The sequence below is a fragment of the Lepisosteus oculatus genome, chromosome 1 (assembly GCF_040954835.1).
Source record: "Lepisosteus oculatus isolate fLepOcu1 chromosome 1, fLepOcu1.hap2, whole genome shotgun sequence".
NCBI classification, from domain to species: domain Eukaryota; kingdom Metazoa; phylum Chordata; class Actinopteri; order Semionotiformes; family Lepisosteidae; genus Lepisosteus; species Lepisosteus oculatus.
The window spans coordinates 48882125-48901949 of NC_090696.1; the positions used below are offsets into that span (position 1 = coordinate 48882125).

General features: G+C 36.5%; 1 protein-coding gene across 3 annotated transcripts in view; it reads left to right on the forward strand.

Annotated features, from left to right (window-relative positions):
• Positions 1 to 19825, forward strand: part of pcdh7b (protocadherin 7b) — a 359406-nt gene that overhangs the window by 183789 nt on the left and 155792 nt on the right. Inside the window, exon 3 of one of the 3 annotated variants that reach the window (XM_069190512.1) lies at positions 4407 to 5219. The exons of the other annotated variants lie outside the window; for them this stretch is intronic. Within the exon in view, the coding sequence (XP_069046613.1) occupies positions 4407 to 4489 (83 nt within the window). The 3' untranslated portion in view covers positions 4490 to 5219. Of the gene's footprint in view, positions 1 to 4406; positions 5220 to 19825 lie in introns of those variants that run through there. 3 annotated transcript variants of the gene reach the window in all.

The window sequence follows — 19825 nt, forward strand, 5'->3', positions numbered from 1 at the left end:
AAATGTTTAGGGAGAAATGGAATACTGGTGTGTATTTTTTCTTTAAAGTACCGAGACCAGCCATATACTGTATGTTTATGTTCCAAAATTAATATCGTTCATGGCCTTCACACGTGTTACAGTATGCTCCTATTCTTTTTATGCTCAGCTGCTAAGATTTCCCTTCAGTGGTAAAATTCCATATAAATATTCAATACTAAAATGGGCACAGTAAAGACATTAAATATACACGTTCATACTGTATACAGTACAATTTGCATACAGTAATATGTTTATGTTCCTAAATCAATCTCTTTTATGAGCATGTGAAAGGCATGGTGAATCAGAGATTCTCAAAAATTACTGTACTTTGCATGATTGGAAACAAATGCCTGATTGCGAAATGCTGTGGTGTTACTTTTACAAAGATGGTCAATGAAAAAAAGAATGTGGACCAGGGCAATACTTTGAGTTTACAGCTTGTCCAAGGTCATTCATTATTAATACTATTAGTAATATCTTCGTTAAAGACGTTGATAGCGACAGTTCAAACATGAGATGTTGAGCTTTATTAGCTCCACCTTGCAGAAATTCCGGATTCTATTATTTTACTTGAGGTACCATGTGGTTTAAATGAGGTACTATACGAGAATTTACAGTAACTTGCGGTAGGCTGCGTCAAGCGCACCGCAAAATAATGCGGTATCGCCTGCTCGTTTTGAATGGTTGCATCTGTACGTGTTGATCCAATTTATTCAGTTTATCCTGTGACTTTTTAAATATAATAAAATCTGGATGAATTGAGGATGAATCCTCTCACATACAATAAGTAGTAAAAGCAAGTGCGTAAGTCACTACTGTCATATCTGACCTTTTAACATTATGTTTTGACCACTGATTTGATGTAACAAAAGGTTGTGTCAGTCTGAAGCAAGCAATCCAGCCATGTTGCTTAAGGTGATTCACTGTCTTCTTTCATTGAATGGCTAGATGAGATCCTTGACTCTATTTAATAATACATTATAGAGATTTACTATTTTGTAAGGAATTTCTTATAATTTGTGCTGATCGTGGCAGGTTCAGGCAAAGATGAGTGACTAGAAGGAAGCAAGATCAGATAAAAATGATATCCTTGACTTGACCACATGATCCAGACTGCTGTGTCACCTGACAGTTTGGCACAAGACAGTTGTTCAGGTGACAGTTTATAAAACAGGAGTGGTTTCCATCTGTCAGTCACCATCAACTATCTTTTTTCTCATAAGGGCAGGCTTGTGCATTGTGGCCATACTGTATACTGTATGTAGCCAGACTGTGTGACTGCACATAATGGGACACCCTCACACACAAATCAACTCTTCTCATTCTCTCAGACTGCAGGCTGCATCTCTGGAATGAGGTCTATCATAGCATCAAGGGATTTGGTAGGCATCACTACAGTGTTTCCCTTTGATTCCTCACATCTTGTCTCAAAAAGTCCAATATTATGTGCATGAGATCTGAGGAAAGGTGTTTCCAATCCTCTGTTTGAAACAGATAGATTTTGTCCTACTGACATGACCATATGTGACACAGCCTGGAACTTTGTTTGTTAGGTTGGGATAAAACTGATGCACAAAGCAGTAAAGAGTAGGTATTTCAATATTTGAAAGTGAAATGTTTTGTGAAAATTTTACATTTGTGTAGTTTTTCATTTGTAGGAGAATTTCAGTAAATTGTTAAGCCATAGGATTTAATGTTATTTTATATTCTGCACTCATTGAGTAGTAAACAGTATGTGTTTAGTTTCAACAAAAGGAAAACCATCAAAAATAGAGAACTTATTTAACAACATAATGTACTTGCTGCCATATAATCTACAACCTGTAGGTGCACAGCAGGTTTAGACAAGGTCTGTACTGGATCAGGTGATATTAGGCTTTAGTGTAAAATCCAGAGGAAGAAGATTTGTTTTGGTCAATTATCTGCTATCTGGAATATGGAAAGCAGATAATCTGTGTGCAGATGTTAATCAAAGGTAGAAGACCTGACTGTGGCTCTGAAGCTTTGTGGAACTGAGAAACCTGGAACTGAGTATTTGTGTAGAGTCTTACAAGAGACTTTTGGAGAATGTCAGAGAGAGACTAATATTTTGAGGAGTGGTTTGGTTTTGAAGCTAATAAGCAGCTTAGCTGTCCGTTATGATAGATGTCAGTAGAAATCAGGTGTTCAAAAAGGAGCTTATATTTTTGTTATGTAGTTTTGGTGGGTTTTTGTGGTGTTGTGTTAGTGGTATGTCTGTTATCTTTAACCTGCCAATTGTATAGATCCTGCTATGGCAAAGCTGAGGAGGGATTCATATATGGTGATGGATATATGAAGCATAGGTCTGGTCTGAGAAACAGCACACCCTTTAGGAAAACACCTAGGAATTTGAAACTGTTGACTCTCTCCACTGTGGACCCGCTGATGTGAATGTCTGCGTGGTCTGTTCCTTGGTGCTTCCTGTAGTCCACGATCAACTCAATAGTTTTGCTGGTTTTCAGAGAGAGGTTGTTGTTCTGACACCAGTCTGTCAGTGTTTCTACCTCCTCCCTGTACACGGACTCATCACCGTTTGTTATCAAGCCGATGATCGTTGTATTGTCCACAAACTTGATGATTGAGTTTGTTTTGTTCCTAGTGACACAGTCATGGGTGAATATGGAGTGGAGGGGAGGGCTGAGTACGCAGCCCAGGGGGGCGACGATCTTCAGAGTCAGGGTGGAGGATGTATTTGTGCCTACTCTCACTACCTGCGGTCGGCCTGTCAGAAAGTCCAGGATCCAATTGCAGAGAGGTGAGCTTAGACCTAGGTCTTGGAGCTTGGTGATAAGCCTTGAGGGTATGATGGTGTTGAATGCTGAGCTGTAATCAACAAACAACATTCTCACATACATTTCTTTCTTGTCTAGGTGTGAGGGGGTAGTGTGTAGAGCAGTGGTGAAGGCATCCACAGTTGATCTGTGATCTGTGTCAGTATGCAAGGTGTCAGGCAGTAAGGAGGTGATGTGTGCTTTGATCAGCTGCTCGAAACATTTCATGAAGATGGATGTGAGTGCATTGGGGCGGTAGTCATTTAGGCAGTTGACTCCGGTTTTTCTGGGGATCGAGATGATGGTGGTTTTCTTGAAACAAGAGGGGACTGTGCATTGAGTGAGGGAGAGATTAAATATGACCGTGAAGATGTCTGCTAGTTATACTGCGCAGGCCTTCAGGATACGACCAGGAATAGCATCGGGGCCAGGAGCCTTGTGTGGATTAGTCTTTTTAAAGACTTTGTACACGTCACCTCTGGAGACAGACAGTGGGTGTTCCCCCTGGTTTACTGGGATTTCCTTAACTGCTTCCATGTTATGGACTTTAAACCCCAAGTAAAATGAATTTAGTTTATTGGGGGGAAAAGCAGTGTGTGTTGTGTCACTGTATTTCACTTTGTAATCTGTGATGGTGTGGATTCCGTTCCACATATTCCTAGTGTCCCAGTCATTGTGATGGCTTTTCTGAGATCAGATCTGGATTTTCTGTACATGTTCTTGTCTCCAGAGTTTAAGGCAGATGTTCTAGTTTAGCTCGTATTTTACCATTTACCCATGGTTTTTGGTTTGGGTATGTGCGAACAGTAATCATGGGGACAATATCTTCTATGCATTTGCTGATATGGCTAGTAGCATAGTCTGTGTACAGATTAATGTCATTCCCTGCAGCTTTGCGAAAAATCCTCCAGTCAGTGGTGGCAAAGCCGTGACTTAGAATAGAGTCCAATTCCTCTGACCAGCCCTGGGTGGTCCTAGTCGCACGCTTCTCCTCCTTGAGTTTCTGCCTATAGACGGGGGGTATGAGTTTTCATGTCTGCTTAGGTGTTCGTGTAGTTTGTGTAGTTCCTCCAGAATGAAAGTGAAGCTATAAGAGATGGAAGAGGCTCAGAAAAACATACCACCAAATGTGAACAATGCAGTACTTCAGGCAAAGAAAAATGCATGCTGAAGGTTCTTCTGAAAATTCTGCACCAAGAAAAGCAGGAGTGGTATTCAAAGATGGCCAACTCTTTAAGCCATTTACAAATACCCTGGTAAGAAGCTTGGAAACAGAAGAAAGAGTTGCTTTTAGCCCAGCAGCAGCTGAACAAAACAAAGGACGAACTAAAAAATAGAGAAGCAGAAGTGGAATGTATCGGAGACGAATGCATCTTCTCCAGTTATAGTCTCCACTGAAGTAAACCTTAGCAGAGCTGTAAGATACCCAGGAGAATCTTACACAAGAGATGGAAATGGTTAAGACAATGTGTGGGCAGTAGCAGAGGGTAAATAACTCATGAAAGGCAGAGGCCTTTTTCAAAATACACCAGTCAAACAGAGAAATTGATGCACAATGCCCATTGGATAAAGGAACCACTGCCTATATTGCAGATTGTTTCAGAGGTGACGGAGGAGGGACTCCAGAGAAGGATGAGGATGCCATTTGCCTGGACCTCTTGCAGAAGAGGAGATAAGAGAACTCTGAACCTAAAAGTGAGAATGCTGAAGACTGGCTGCTGCCACAATGGCCAGAACCTGAAGAAAGCTGCCAGATGGAAAAAAGACGGATCTGTTAGTCTGTGAAACAACTAAAAGTTATGTCTTAAAAAGACAGATTTTGAAGTGGTGACAACCTAACAAGATTTCATATTGTTTGGAAGATCACTTTATTGCCTTGGAACAACATAATAGGAATCACGTCCTTCCAAGTTTCAGAGCCTGGTTTTAGTTATTGAAATATGGCCAAAGTCCAAAGACAGCAAACGGCATGTAGATATATAATGAAATGAGATTTCACTGACATAGTCAAGAGCAAAAACAATCAAGTCCTTAAACGTTAGTAGCAGTATGTTTCAAATTTGTCCTGAAATTAACAGAAAACTTGTTCAAGGAAGGTAAAACAGGAGAGATTAATTTATCTTTGTGTTAAGCTGTTTTTTATCAGCACATGTTGTCCCAAAGTATCACAAAGCAATTCATATACAAGAGTGTATCTACTTCCTCTACCTTCCATCACTGATGTATAGCATCTGTTTCATACCAGTAGCTGAAATGCACAGTAACTCAGGTGGAGAAGAAAGAAATGATTTCACTGAGTGAATCAAATCAGAAAGTTAGGGAGGCCTGACTTTAAAAATCCAAAGTGAAATTGGCACTGAATTTAATGTGGAAGATCCGATAGTTAGGCTTAGAAAGCCTTAGTACCATAAAACATTATTTTAAAAAAATGTTTTAATACAACAAATAAACCAATGAACGTCTCAATAATAAAATAATGAATAAATATTAAAACTTCTACTAACTTCTACTAACCAAACAATAGCATTTTTGAGAAGGTAGCTATCACTGATTTTCAATAAGTACACAACTACTACAAACCAGAAAAAAAACTAAACTTCAAACTTCTATCCCTTCCCACATCTCATTATGAGATACCCTTTTCTGCCAAACCAAATGTAAATACACATATTTCTTGCAATTAACTCACTGGAATACATTGAGCTAACATTACTGTCATAAACTTGTATTCAAAGTTAAACAATATCATATAAACAAACTGGATGGACAGATATTACCCGTTTAAATGTACATTACATGTTATAGTATAAGGGAACATTTAAATATTTACCCTAAGGAAAAGGTTAGAAAAATAATAGTTCTGTATGTTTTATGAGTGAAGACAGACAGCATTCCTCACTTTTTCCATTTACTCTACAAATACTGGCTTCTTTTTGCATGGTACAAGGGAAGAATAAAGATCTGCTGCAAATATATTGACATAATTCTGGTTAAGGAGTGTTTTTTACTGTAAGTGCAGTTAATTTCTCATATTATAATGGTGTTTTCTCAAATAACATACATGAAGAGATAGTTTGCAAAACACTTTTAAAGTCCTGCATTATGAGTGAGTATTCATGAAGGAAACTATAAAAAAATAATGTTGTTATTCAAAATATAGTCATTTTTGTTTTTAGTATATTTAGAATTTGTTTTTTTTTTATTTCATGGATATTGGAAGCAATAAATAATAAAGGCAAAGCTTGATGTTATACATATGCCAGTATTTATAAGCCTCTCTTCATTGTACTAATATTTCATAAATCTTCATTCAAATGGTGTTCATAGTGTAATGTAGATACATTTTCTTCACAACAAACAATAATAAATATACTTTCTGAAAAAGTGGTGTGCTTTAAAAGACAATGACTCAAATAAGTATTTGTACAAAATAATTTAATATAAAAAGGACTGGCCATTTTTGTAATTCCACTGAAAGCAACAGCATTCTTATTGTTTTAAAACCTAAAATAATTTGCACATTTTTATACATTTTAAATTAAATAGTTTTTTTTGTGGTCATTTTTATGGCAATTGTTTCATTACCGTTTATTTACCTGTCACTTTCCTTCAGTATTCTCTTCAAGCATTTATTTTTTCATGTGTTAATATGTTGGACAATGTTATTGGCCTGAATCATGTTTCAATATTCTACATATTCTATATCACATGAATTGAAACAAACCAAAGTCTTTATCTATATATTTTTTAAATACGCACTCAATTTATTCAAATCACAGAAACTATAAAAATACACTGAGAAATGGCATATTTAGATCTCTTAGATACCTTCCATCTTCGTCTGTTCTCAAGGTTGTCTGAATTGTATGACTTTGCTTTCAAATAATAAACTTTGAGATATTTTTTTATCAATAACCTCTATGTCTACCTAGTGAAATTGGGTTTCTAAGGGACAGTTCAGACATATAATATTTACATCTAAATATTATAACTGATTTTCCACAATTTGCAACTTTTAATATCATGAAACTAAAATGAAACTCAAAATGATACTTCTGGATGAAAATGGGATTGGATTCCCTGGCTTGTCTTGGTAACCCATCTCAACCCAAAGTTATATTTACCCTATTTTCTTTGTGGATGAATTAGCTGTTTCTTTATCATATAGGAAACACCCTGAGTAAAAAGATTTTGTTTTTATCTAATACAATTTTGTCATATTTGTAAAGAGTTTAAGTTGTTTAAATTAAGATATAATATATTTTATATTGTTGTTACTTTTGGGAATGTCATTATTACATGGTACCATACAGAACCGGCTACACTTTGAAGCCATCTTTAAAGTAAGTAATGACTGGCTTGATCCCTTGAAGACTAATATGAAAAGTCACTTTATATCTCCCCAAAATCTGACAGCTTCTCTCAGCTTAACTTTTCAGAGACTTTTATTCAGTTCCCACTAGTCGTGATCCATTATAAATCTGTCTTTATATCAAGATGTATTGCTTGACTGTCAGCAGCACTGGAGAGATGAATGAAGAAAACATCATATTTTCAAAACATCAATGGTTACCACATTTTTTCCTCCTGTATAAAATATAGATGAAAGCACCTTTTACTTTTAGTGGTTTAGCTGTACTTGTCTGAAAATTAAGGCCACTGACTAAAAGTATATGGAAAACAAAGCCCTGTAACAAATGCAAATTTGATGTAGCTTTTTAGGTGGTTGTTTGCGGATTTGTTTTTTCTAAATTGTTTAATTGTCCATAGAGGTTGAAGAGAAAAAAAGTTATACTATGGAAAACGGGATTCTTTTGAAATATGAGGAGAAATAGTGTATTATGATTCTAATTTTGAAGTTGACAAATTATAATGGAAATAACATGTTATTAATAGTAATGCTGTGATAATAATTGCTACTAATAATATGTACTTTTTATGTTAGAACCAGTAATTATAATGAACAGTTATATAGGGAAAGGACAGATCACCAAGAAAGTCATAAAAACCCAGATATTTATCAAACGGATTCAGAGGAATTGAGAAAATAAATAAATAATTTAATAGGTTTTGCAAACGTACAGTTACAGTATTCAAAATCTTAGCAAACAGATACTCCTTAAGTTTATTGTGTACACCCGGTGCTAAATAATTTGTAAAATAAATAAGAAGTAGGACATTGATGAGTGCTTGTTCACTTGGCTAAGAAGCAATGTTATTTCATAATAAACCTCACTGTCATCACTTAATTTGTATTCCTCCTATTACTCTGTAGTACACTCCTGTACATCTGGTAATTCTTCATATTTTTCCACCACTCAAGTCTGTATGCAGCCATCAGATCTACCACTTTAGCTACTACCGAAGCATTGTTGACCCATTTATGCTACATATTGGGCTGCACTGCAACACTTACTGTACTCCATTGTCTTCCACCCCCTTGAGGCATAAAGGTACATTTCAGCTTTTTAACTTGTATTTACTTGTATCACACACTTATAAATTTATAATTGTGTCTATTTTAAAACATATACTGTACATACCTGTACACATTCTTATTTCAATTTTCATATATTTAGCTAGCTGGATGTTAAAGAAATAAGGGCTTTATCATAACAATTAGGAGAGATAATTGAACTTTTCCACATTGTAAATCATTTACTTGGATTGTTAAATATTCTATATGCAGCTATAGGTTTTGGCTTTATGATACATTTCCCATTTTCCCATGTGTTTTAAATGGGATGTATCTTAACATAAAAAAGATATCAAATTTATGATTAGTAACTCAAAATATAATAGTTGTGTTCTTAAGGTATATTGCATGCTAACGTTGCAGTGTTTCTGTTTTTAGCATGTTTTATATAAAAATATGTTTTTGTTGCAGTATAAGAGATTTCCAGAAGGTGAAGACAAAAGGAACATTCTTTTTTCTGTCATTTGAAATTGTGTTAATTGCTCAGTAGCCATCCATGCAAACCATCATTGGGTTTGGTTTTTCTTATTTTTTATCTGGCCTTGATAAAAGACATAACTACAAAAAGAACAGTCTAAATCTAGCTAGAGCAGATGTGAGACAACAAACAGAGCATCATAATCTGCTCCAAAATCATTTACAACACCAGTTAATCACACAAATCCATTGGAATGGAATTCTACAATCAAACCTCAAGCCAATCTATTATAAAATGTGGAAAATGAAACATCTGTGTTTTATGTAAAGGTTAGTTGTTGGGGATGTGGATGTTCTTACATATGTGACTGGTTTCTCCAGTTAAAGCTTGCAGTTTCAACAAAAAACAGCCCTGACAAGAAACAGTTGAACAACTGAGTATTGCTGAGTGTTTTTTTAATTTTATTTGATAATTTGTTGCGTTCCTATGTCACAACAAGTATTTTTTTTAATTACAGAATTCTGATTATTTCATGAGTAAACATGTTGTTTATAAATAAGCAATAAAATGCTGGAATCTTATGTAAAATATAGATCGAATAAATAATACATAGTTTGCAACCAGGTGGAATAGATGTTTCATAGTTTTTTTTTTCTAGAGAAACTGCTGTTTTTTTAAAGACTTAATTAAATTAACACCTCTATAAATTACAGGGTATATCACCAGGAATGAGAGTCTACCAGACAATGTAAATACTGTCTGATGTCTTATAGCCAGCAGCATTTTTCTGTCTTATGAACGCAAAGCATAGTGCAATATCATATTGCATTTTCAGATTGTTATGCTTTTTACTTTTACCATTCACTATTCTTACAAATCCAGTACTATTGCTTGGAATATAAAATTTAAGTAACTTAGGAACTTTAGAAACATGTTAGGTATAACAATGAATTAATTTAGTCATTGTACAATTTTCACAGTTCTGCAAATTAATAATAATAATAATAATAATAATAATAATAATAATAATAATAATAATAATAATAATAATTGGAATGTTTGCTCTTTGATTTGTTTGATTAACACAAAAAAGAAAAAAATAACAGAAGTTCAAACTCATAAAACCTAAAGATTTGATCTAATTTTAAACATAATTTAATGTTACTTTCTCACTATGCCACCTGTGATTTCTCTTTCTGATATTTAGACATATTTGATTAGTACTAACTGAAATAGTCACAGTACCCAGTGGGAGGTTGCCAAAAGCTCATGTGCAAAAGTTTGACAAATAGTTTTCATTAATGAAGGTGCAAAGATTTTTTTTTCAATTGTTCTCATCATTACGTTTTTGAGAAAATGTATAAATAAAAATAAAATTATCTAGTTTAACTGCATCATTTAGGCTGCAGCATAGACTGTGGATTCAAATTGGAGGAGGGACACTGCTATTAAACCCTTGAGCAAGGTATTACACTGTGATTGTTCTAGTAGGTGCCCTGCCCTACACATAGGTCTCCAGATTTATACTGTAAATGAAAATAGTTTCTCATAATGAATTTTATTTTAGTGAATTATTTATTTCATTGTTATGAAATAGTAATTTCATAAAATTGTATATTTATTTTAGTCAGTATGCTGAAATAGAGGCATTGTATCTGTTAAGTCTATTCAGAAAAATGTTTATTTTAAGGACTCCACATCTTGTGTTATCAAAGGTGTTTGAGGTCTCTTATGGAAAGCTCACCTTGTTGTAGAACTTAATATCACCATGTGTGAAAAGAACAGTTTAATGACATCTGCTTTCAGGCATAGCTTTAATGTTAATCAAAATGCAAGCCGATAATCTTCTTTATGACCAGATGCTTTAGGTGAGATATTGCAATTTCATCTTTATTTTTTGTTGTTCTTGTTGATTTGATTTTAGTCTTGCAAGTATTAGAATGGATTACTCTTTAAATCCTTTGCACAGGACAAAGACTTTATCCACACTCATTTATGTACTGTATATATATATGCTTTAATACCAAAGTTGATAGAAATATTGCATTGTAAATTAAATGCATTAAAAAAATGAAGATGATGTGTTTCAATACAGCAACAATAAGATTAACTACGTGTTTTTCATTTACTTTGGAACAATACAGAAAGGTTATTGTAAATAATATGTTTAGTTGTTTTAGGTCGCATGTTACAGTATGCTTCAAACGTCAATGGCAAAGCAGTTATCTAAAAATGTTGTATACTTACATTGTGTAATTAATATATGTATATATAAATTATATACCTATTTTATTTTCTTCCTGTTGTGCATTTATGTTACCAAAATTATATTTAATGTGCCTTGTAAAGTTATTCAGTTTTTGCATGCTAACAGATACTGCTAAAAAGAGCATATGAACATCAATCTTATAACATTTAAAGTTAAAGGAGGCTTTTCTTTTTGAGTTTTCTGTCATTTCATCTGACATGCTTGTAGATACTGTATCTGGAATTCTAAAAAAATATCTATAGTAAATATGTGCTCAGATGTAAATATACTTTTTAAATTAAGAACAGTCCACAGAAATAAACACGCTCAGTCCTTTTTTTCCCTTTTTTTCAACATCGGTCATCCATCTCTAACTTGCATTCCAAGGATTAAGGTGGTAAATTGTGTTAAATATATTCTCCATTCAGGCATCTTCAAGAAACCCCATATAAGTGCTACAGTAATTCTTAACTCTTATTGTTTCAAAATACAAATACAATTTATTACCACTTTTAAAAATGCATTCATTAAAGGACATCTTCTGATTCATTTTAACACATATATCCCATCTATTTCTTCTACTTAAAGAAGTGAAAGGTATTTTAAGGAATATAAATCTGATTTTTAAAATGGCAGGGCTTTATTTTAGACTCTATACCAAAGTCATCATTGGGAAAGACTGCATTTTTGTTAACAGAGCTTTTTTTTTACTCTAAGGGTCCAGGGATGATTCATATACTGCCAGAAAATAAAAGGTTCAAGCTCAAGAGCATCTGTGCCCTGTATAAAACTTATGTATAGTATTTGATATGTAGTTTTGTGTAATTCTGTTCAGACAGCTGATAGTTATTTCTAATCATCTGTTTATATAGGTTTAATATAATTCTGCTATAATTGACTTGCAGTTCACAAAGGCTTGTTATTTAACTGGCATTTCAGATTATTATTTGCAAATGTCTGCATGCCAGTGGATTGTGTCAAAGCGTGAATAACATCCTGCATACAATTAATACAACATAATTGATCAAACAGTGTAGGACTGTTACAAATGCTAATAATAGAATTATTTAATAATAGCATATTTCCATTTCACCATTGTGAATAATGGATGGGTACCATTCATTAAGCAGAAATGATTTTATAGGGCAGCTCAATCTGTGCATAAAAGGGTTTGAGGCACTAAGCTCTAAAGTCACAATGTTCTTAAAAATATATGTGACCCTTATTGAGGCTTTAACAAATCAGTTACAATTATGCCTGGTATATCAATATATGCTCTCAGATAATATAGTTAAAAAATGCATTTTCAAAAAAATCTGTCTTGCTTAGTTCTACAAACTTATTAGTTATTGATTTGAAAGTGAACTGAATAATTTTGTTAAAACAATAGATATAGGTATGTACACACATACTATTAGCTGTGCAATTCAACAACACCAATGACACCACAATGTGATTAGAACTTTGTAGGTAAATTATTCTTCTTCAGTCAGTGTGAAATATACAGTGTGTAGACCCCTGCTGATAAAGAGTGCACTGGAATGGAACTGGAACTTATCAAGAGTTATCAACAGTTATCAAACTAAGTCTGTTATAGTGCATTAGGACCTGTAAAGAAGACACAGTTTGAAAGATGTCAGAGTGAAACAGCACTTTATAGGTATTATATAATTTCAGTTTGGACTTTCTGGTCCAGAGGGAAGAATATGTTAGAATAAGTCTATTGACATCACTTCTGGCAGCAACCTGATTTTCCTTGGCACTTTCTTGTACATGTACTGATCAGGTGGTTGCTTACATTTTTGGTCTGACATTATCAGCCATTAAAGTGACGCAATTCCTTGTTTTTTTTTTGTATTGTGACAACAGATGTGAAAAGGGAAAATGTAACATATTTGATCATTTTTAGTAATCTGTCATATTTTTACCTTTAGGAAAGATTGGGTCCCATTACAGGTAGGATATACTCTGAATTTGTTTGATTCTAAAATTCAACATTTTGCCATAATACATGCACGGGTGGTATTAATGGTTTGCACCATGAAAGCACACATCATTGGCATACAAACTAATAGAAGCTATGTTTGAAATAAATTTTGTAAATAATGTAAACATAACTATAATAGCTTGAGATAAAAGGTGTTCTACATAAAATAACATGATTGGTATGTTCCAGATTGATAATGATTTCCAATAATTACTGACCATTGATAATGAACACAACTGCAAAATACTTAAATCTACCAATATTTTATATACATCCATTCATTTTCTAACTGCTTTATCCAATACAGGATCACAGGGGAGCCTATCCCAGAAAACAACAAGTGCAATGTGGGATACACACTGGATGGGACGCCAGTCCTTTGTAAGGTACACACAGACACAAATGCAGATACATACAGCCGCATCACTACCAATTTCCACATGTCAATTAACCTATCAGTATGTTGTTAGATTGTGGAAGGAAACAGTATGAAATCTGAATTTCAGGGTAATATGTATTACTAAGGGATCTGTCTAACATATTTCATTGAATAAAGGTCATTGTGAAGTCTATTAAAAGGTCTCAGTTTACTAGTCTGAAGTTCCACAGTGAAACTCAAATCCAATTTTGTTTTAAGTCTCAGGAGGACTAGAGATGGCTTAGCCCACCATACCACTGTAATGGAGTTTCAGGACAAAGCCCTGTCAACAACAGTGTGGGCATACATGCAGTTATTTTACACATAAAGCACAGTCAGAAAGATCATATTTTTTGTTGTTTAAGCTTATCTGACTTTATGACAATAAACTAGCACTGTGGCTGATATTTTCTAGGTTTTGCTGAGATATCTCCCTAGATGTTTGTTTCACACTACCACCACAATTACAGATAAACTAATTTATTCACTGTTGTAATTTGTATATATATATAGTGGTGTGAAAAACTGTTTGCCCCCTTCCTGATTTCTTATTTTTTTGCATGTATGTCACACTGAAATGTTTCAGATCACCAAACAAATTGAAATATTAGACAAAGATAACACAAGTAAACACAAAATGCAGTTTTTAAATGAAGGTTTTTATTATCATGGGAAAACAAAATCCAAACCTACATGGCCCTGTGTGAAAAGTGATTGCCCCCCCGGTTAAAACATAAATCAACTGTGGTTTATCACATCTTTGGAAAGCTGAGTTCAATTTCTCTAGCCACACCCAGGCCTGATTACTGCCACACCTGTTCTCAATCAAGAAATCACTTAAATAGGACCTGTCTGACAAAGTGAAGTAGACCAAAAGATCCTCAAAAGCTAGACATCATGCTGCGATCCAAAGAAATTCAAGAACAAATAAGAAACAGAGTAATTGAGAATATCAGTCTGGAAAGGTTATAAAGCCATTTCTAAAGCTTTGGGACTCCAGCGAACCACAGTGAGAGCCATTACCCACAAATGGCGAAAACATGGAACAGTGGTGAACCTTCCCAGGAGTGGCCGGCCGACCAAAATTACCTCAAGAGCGCAGCAGCGACTCATCCAAGAGGTCACAAAAAATCCCACAACAACATCCAAAGAACTGCAGGCTTCACTTGCCTCAGTTAAGGTCAGTGTTCATGACTCCACCATAAGAAAGAGACTGGGCAAAAATGGCCTGCATGGCAGAGTTCCAAGACGAAAACCACAAAAAGAACATAAAGGCTCGTCTCAGTTTTGCCAGAAAAACATCTTGATGATCCCCAAGTCTTTTGGGAAAATACTCTCTGGACTGACGAGACAAAAGTTGAACTTTTTGGAAGGTGTGTGTCCCATTACATCTGGTGTAAAAGTAACACAGCATTTCAGAAAAGGAACATCATACCAACAGTTAAATATGGTGGTGGTAGTGTGATGGTCTGGGGCTGTTTTGCTGCTTCAGGACCTGGAAGACTTGCTGTGGTAAATGGAACCATGAATTCTGCTGTCTACCAAAAAATCCTGAAGGAGAATGTCCGGCCATCTGTTCGTGACCTCAAGCTGAAGCGCACTTGGGTTCTGCAGCAGGACAATGATCCAAAACACACCAGCAAGTCCATCTCTGAATGGCTTAAGAAAAACAAAATGAAGACTTTGGAGTGGCCTAGTCAAAGTCCTGACCTGAATCTGATTGAGATGTTGTGGCATGACCTTAAAAAAGCGGTTAAGGCTAGAAAACCCTCCAATGTGGCTGAATTACAACAATTCTGCAAAGATGAATGGGCCAAAATTCCTCCACAGCACTGTAAAAGACTCATTGCCAGTTATCGCGAATGCTTGATTGCAGTTGTTGCTGCTAAGGGTTAGTTATTAGGTTTAGGGGGCAATCACTTTTTCACTTTTTCACACAGGGCCATGTAGGTTAGGATTTTTTTTCCCTTAATAATAAAAACCTTCATTTAAAAACTGCATTTTGTGTTTACTTGTGTTATCTTTGTCTAATATTTCAATTTGTTTGATGATCTGAAACATTTCAGTGTGACAAAAATGCAAAAAAATAAGAAATCAGGAAGGGGGCAAACACTTTTTCACACCACTGTATGTGTGTACATTGGATACCAATATATAGTACAGTAAATTAAGTAGAGTAGAGGAGTTTTTTGCCATATGTACATGTACATTTGAATTCTTATTCATGCTATTCTCTCAGGACATGCACTGTACAGCAGACGACACAGAACAACAGACAACACAACACAATGTAGACAGTACGTTACAAAATGGTGCATAATAAGTAGTGATAGTATGTACAGTCAGTAAACAACCAGAAAAATAAATATGTGATAGTGAACAAAAACACCTGGTGGTCTTAGTCAAAACTGCATAGTGCAGAGGAGCATTGAGTTCTGAGACATTGCACAGTTAGCTGTTTTGTCACTGGCACTGCCATAGGGTACAAACTATTTTAAAGCCTAGTGTTTCATGCTTTAATAGAGCAATACCACATATCAGACAGCTCGTGGCTGGGATAGTTGGGATCATGAATGATAGATTGGACTTTTTTGCAACAGTGGATGGTGTGAATATCATCAATTGATGGTAAATCACATCCTATCCTCTATACCATTGCCACAACCCTTTGTAGAGCACCATTGCCATGCATGGTAGTATTGATTTACCATAGAGCGATACCACTAGCAAGGACACTTCCTATGGTGCTGTGGTAAAAGTTAATGAGTAGCTGCTTCCCCATACCTCATTTCTTTATAATAATAATAATAATAATTGCTTATACTTATATAGCGCTTTTCTGGACACTCCACTCAAAGCGCTTTACAGGTAATGGGGACTCCCCTCCACCACCACCAATGTGCAGCATCCACCTGGATGATGCGACGGCAGCCATAGTGCGCCAGAACGCTCACCACACATCAGCTATCAGTGGGGAGGACAGCAGAGTAATGTAGCCAATTCATAGAAGGGGATTATTAGGAGGCCATGATTGGTAAGGGCCAATTGGAAATTTGGCCAGGACACCGGGGTTACACCCCTACTCTTTTCGAGAAGCACCCTGGGATTTTTAATGACCACAGAGAGTCAGGACCTCGGTTTTACGTCTCATCCGAAGGACGGCGCCTGTTTACAGTATAGTGTCCCCATCACTATACTGGGGCATTAGGACCCACATGGACCACAGGGTGAGCGCCCCTGCTGGCCCCACTAACACCTCTTCCAGCAGCAACCTTAGTTTTTCCCAGGAGGTCTCCCATCCAGGTACTGACCAGGCTCACACCTGCTTAGCTTCAGTGGGTTGCCAGTTGTGAGTTGCAGGGTGATATGGCTGCTGGCGATAGGCACTGCAGAAAGTGGAGGTGCTGTTGTGCCCTTTTCAGACCAGTTACAGTTTTGTGAGTCCAAGCCAATTCACTGGAGATCTGCAGACCAAGGAATCTGAAGCAGTTTATAATTTCCACTGTGGTGCCCTCAATTCTGATAGAAGTGTGACTCCTGAAGTCTACAATGACTTCTTTGGTCTTGTTAAAAATCAGTGCCAGATTGTTGTCAATCTTGTGAGATGGCCCACCTCACTCCTATATGCAGACTCATCATTGTTACTGATCAGCCAAATAACTGTGGTGTCTATTGTATATGGCTATACAGTCATACATGAACAAGGAGTACAGTCTAGGACTGAGGCAGCAGCCTAGGGGAGCGCCAATGTTTAAGATTACTACCTGAGTGTCACGATTATAGTCCCTCCTCCTTAAGGGTGCTCCGGCTCTTTCACTTCAGACTTGATTATGTGCACCTGACCCCTGTTCCCAGCCTACCTTAAAAGCCAGGTGCTGACGTTCATCCGGGGTCTGCATATCGTGCTGGCCATTACGTGCTGGTCCGGGCTGAGTCTCAGGATGGTCAGGAGGCGCGCTGCGAGAATGCCCTGCCCTTGGGAGCCTTTCTGCTCCTGGGCCGTCCTGCCCTGGAATTGTCTCGCACCCCCGGAATTCTCCTCAGAATAGTTCTCTGGGAGCTCTGTGTTGCCTGTTTTTACCTGGAGGAACTTCAGCTCATTCATTGGCTGAAAGTTTCATGGGCATCAGAAACCCACGTGGGTTACTCTGCCCTACCAGTCCCTGATTGTTTGATTAAGGTGAGATATGAGTCACTTACTCCTGACACCTAGGAATGCAGTCCAGATGTTCATCTGGCACTCCCTAGACAGATAGGCACCAATGGATGACCATTGATCATGATAGCCAGACTTAGCTAAGTGCATCCCCATTTGGGAGCTGTCCCTTATCAAAAGAAAACATCTTTAAATCAGCCTGCATGAATAGCTTCTCTGTGACTGCACCACAGAGATGAAGAGAGAGATGGGGCCTCACTGGCAAGGGAGCAGAAAACTTAATTCCTGTATTTTAATAAGCCTCGCCGCTACACCTCTCTGGATTATTTTTGGATTGTTTGCCTGGGCCACACCTCCCCCTGCACCAGCGCACTTCGGACACCCCCCCCCCATTTTCATCCCCGTATTCCTGCATGGTCTTTTTCCTAAATCTGGATTGTGTCGTCCGCATAGGGTCCGGAAAGAACTGATCATTACACGGAGGTCTGCCCATCAGGAGAGCCAGTATCCAGTTGCACATGGAGTTGCATAAGCCCAGATTCCTGAGTTTTGCGAGCAGCTTGCCAGGAACAATTGTGTTAAATGCCTAACTGTAATCTATAAACAGCATCCTAATGTGGGTGCCCTACCTGTTTAAGTGTTCTAAGGCAGTATGTAGTGCAAGAGATATGGCGTTATTAATTGACCTATTTGAACAGTAAGCAAACTGAAGTGAGTCAAGGAAGTCTGGGACATTGCAATTTATATAAGACAATACTAGGCTTTCCAGACACTTAATGACCACTGACGTGAGATAAACTGAGCGGTCACATCCACCCTTTTTTCTAATTTCACCTTGTATTCCTGTGTGCCAGTTTGATAGCTTTCTCGAGGTAATACTGAGATTTATTGATATAGTTGTCTGTCACCTGATATAAAGGCAGTAGACCACATTTTAAGTTTACAGTGAATGTCTTTGTTCATCCATGCTTCTGAATATCTGGATCTTCCTGGTAGGAACACATTTGTCCACACCATAATTGATATAGAATATGACCACCTCTGTACACTCCTTTAGATTACTGGAAGAATCTTTGAATATAGACCAGTTATTTCAAAAGTTCAAAACAGTCTGCAAGTTCCTGCTCAGCAGCATTTGACTAGCACTACATGGTCTTAACTGCAGTTAGCAGGTAAGCTTCTATTTGTAAACGGACACGGGGTCATGGTCAGACTTTCCAAAATGTTGATGGAGCAGTATGCTCCTCTAATGGTGTTATAGCAGTGATTTAGTGTGTTATTGCCTCTAGTGGGAATGGAAAAGTGCAGAAAGTACTTTGGTTTTTAGCACTTTCAAATTTAAGATCGTCACAATAAAGGGTGCATTATTTTTATATTTACTGATAATGCTGTACTGTACTGAGCACTGAGTGCTGCTTCAGCATCAGCATAATAATAATAAAAAATTCCCTCATTAGATAAAAAGGGTAATATTTTATAGTGATGTGTTCCAGATAAGATGAGCACGAATTGTAGAGAATTTCTATCAGTACACCAAATGTTATTGATCATAAAACACACTCAACCTCCTTTCTACTTCCCAGTAGAATCAGCTGTGTGGAGTATTCTGTATAGTGTGAATCCAATGGGTTGTACAGTGGTATTGGGGTTGAGTTTAAGCAAACTTTCAGTGAAAACAGAAGATGCAGCAGTCTCTCTTGTTGATCCAACAGTGCAGTTCACCAATCTTACTGTCCAGAAAAAAAAGCCCATAAATGACACAAGACATCACCATGGAACACCATTAAACACTGGTGATGTTTACAACAAATATATAAATACTGCACTTTCAATACACTGTACTGTTAAGTAATTAAACAAAATAACAATACACAGTAAATAATAATAATAAAATCATTTGGATGGATAATATGCAGTGTTGGTGATGTACTGGCATCCTGCTCTGGGTTTATCCTGTTGCCAGATAGGCTTCAACTTCCCTCTGATTCTGTATTGGATTTATGGAATATGCAGAGTCTGCTTCATGTGAAAAGAAAACAAGAGCATAAATGGAATCTTGCTGGATGCTGGTGGTGACTTTGCTTTGCTTATTTTGCTCTGTTTTTCCATGGAAAAACCCGACTTGTTCTTCAAATATCTAATGTAAACCTTCCAGAACATACATCATATCGCATGTAAAATTTAAGTCAAATTTAAGTTACCAGGTGAGTACTAATAGCTGTAACCCAAGGACTGCCTATAAAAATAAAGTGACATTACCATATTATTAAATAAACACATTATGTACATAAGCACACACAGAAACACCT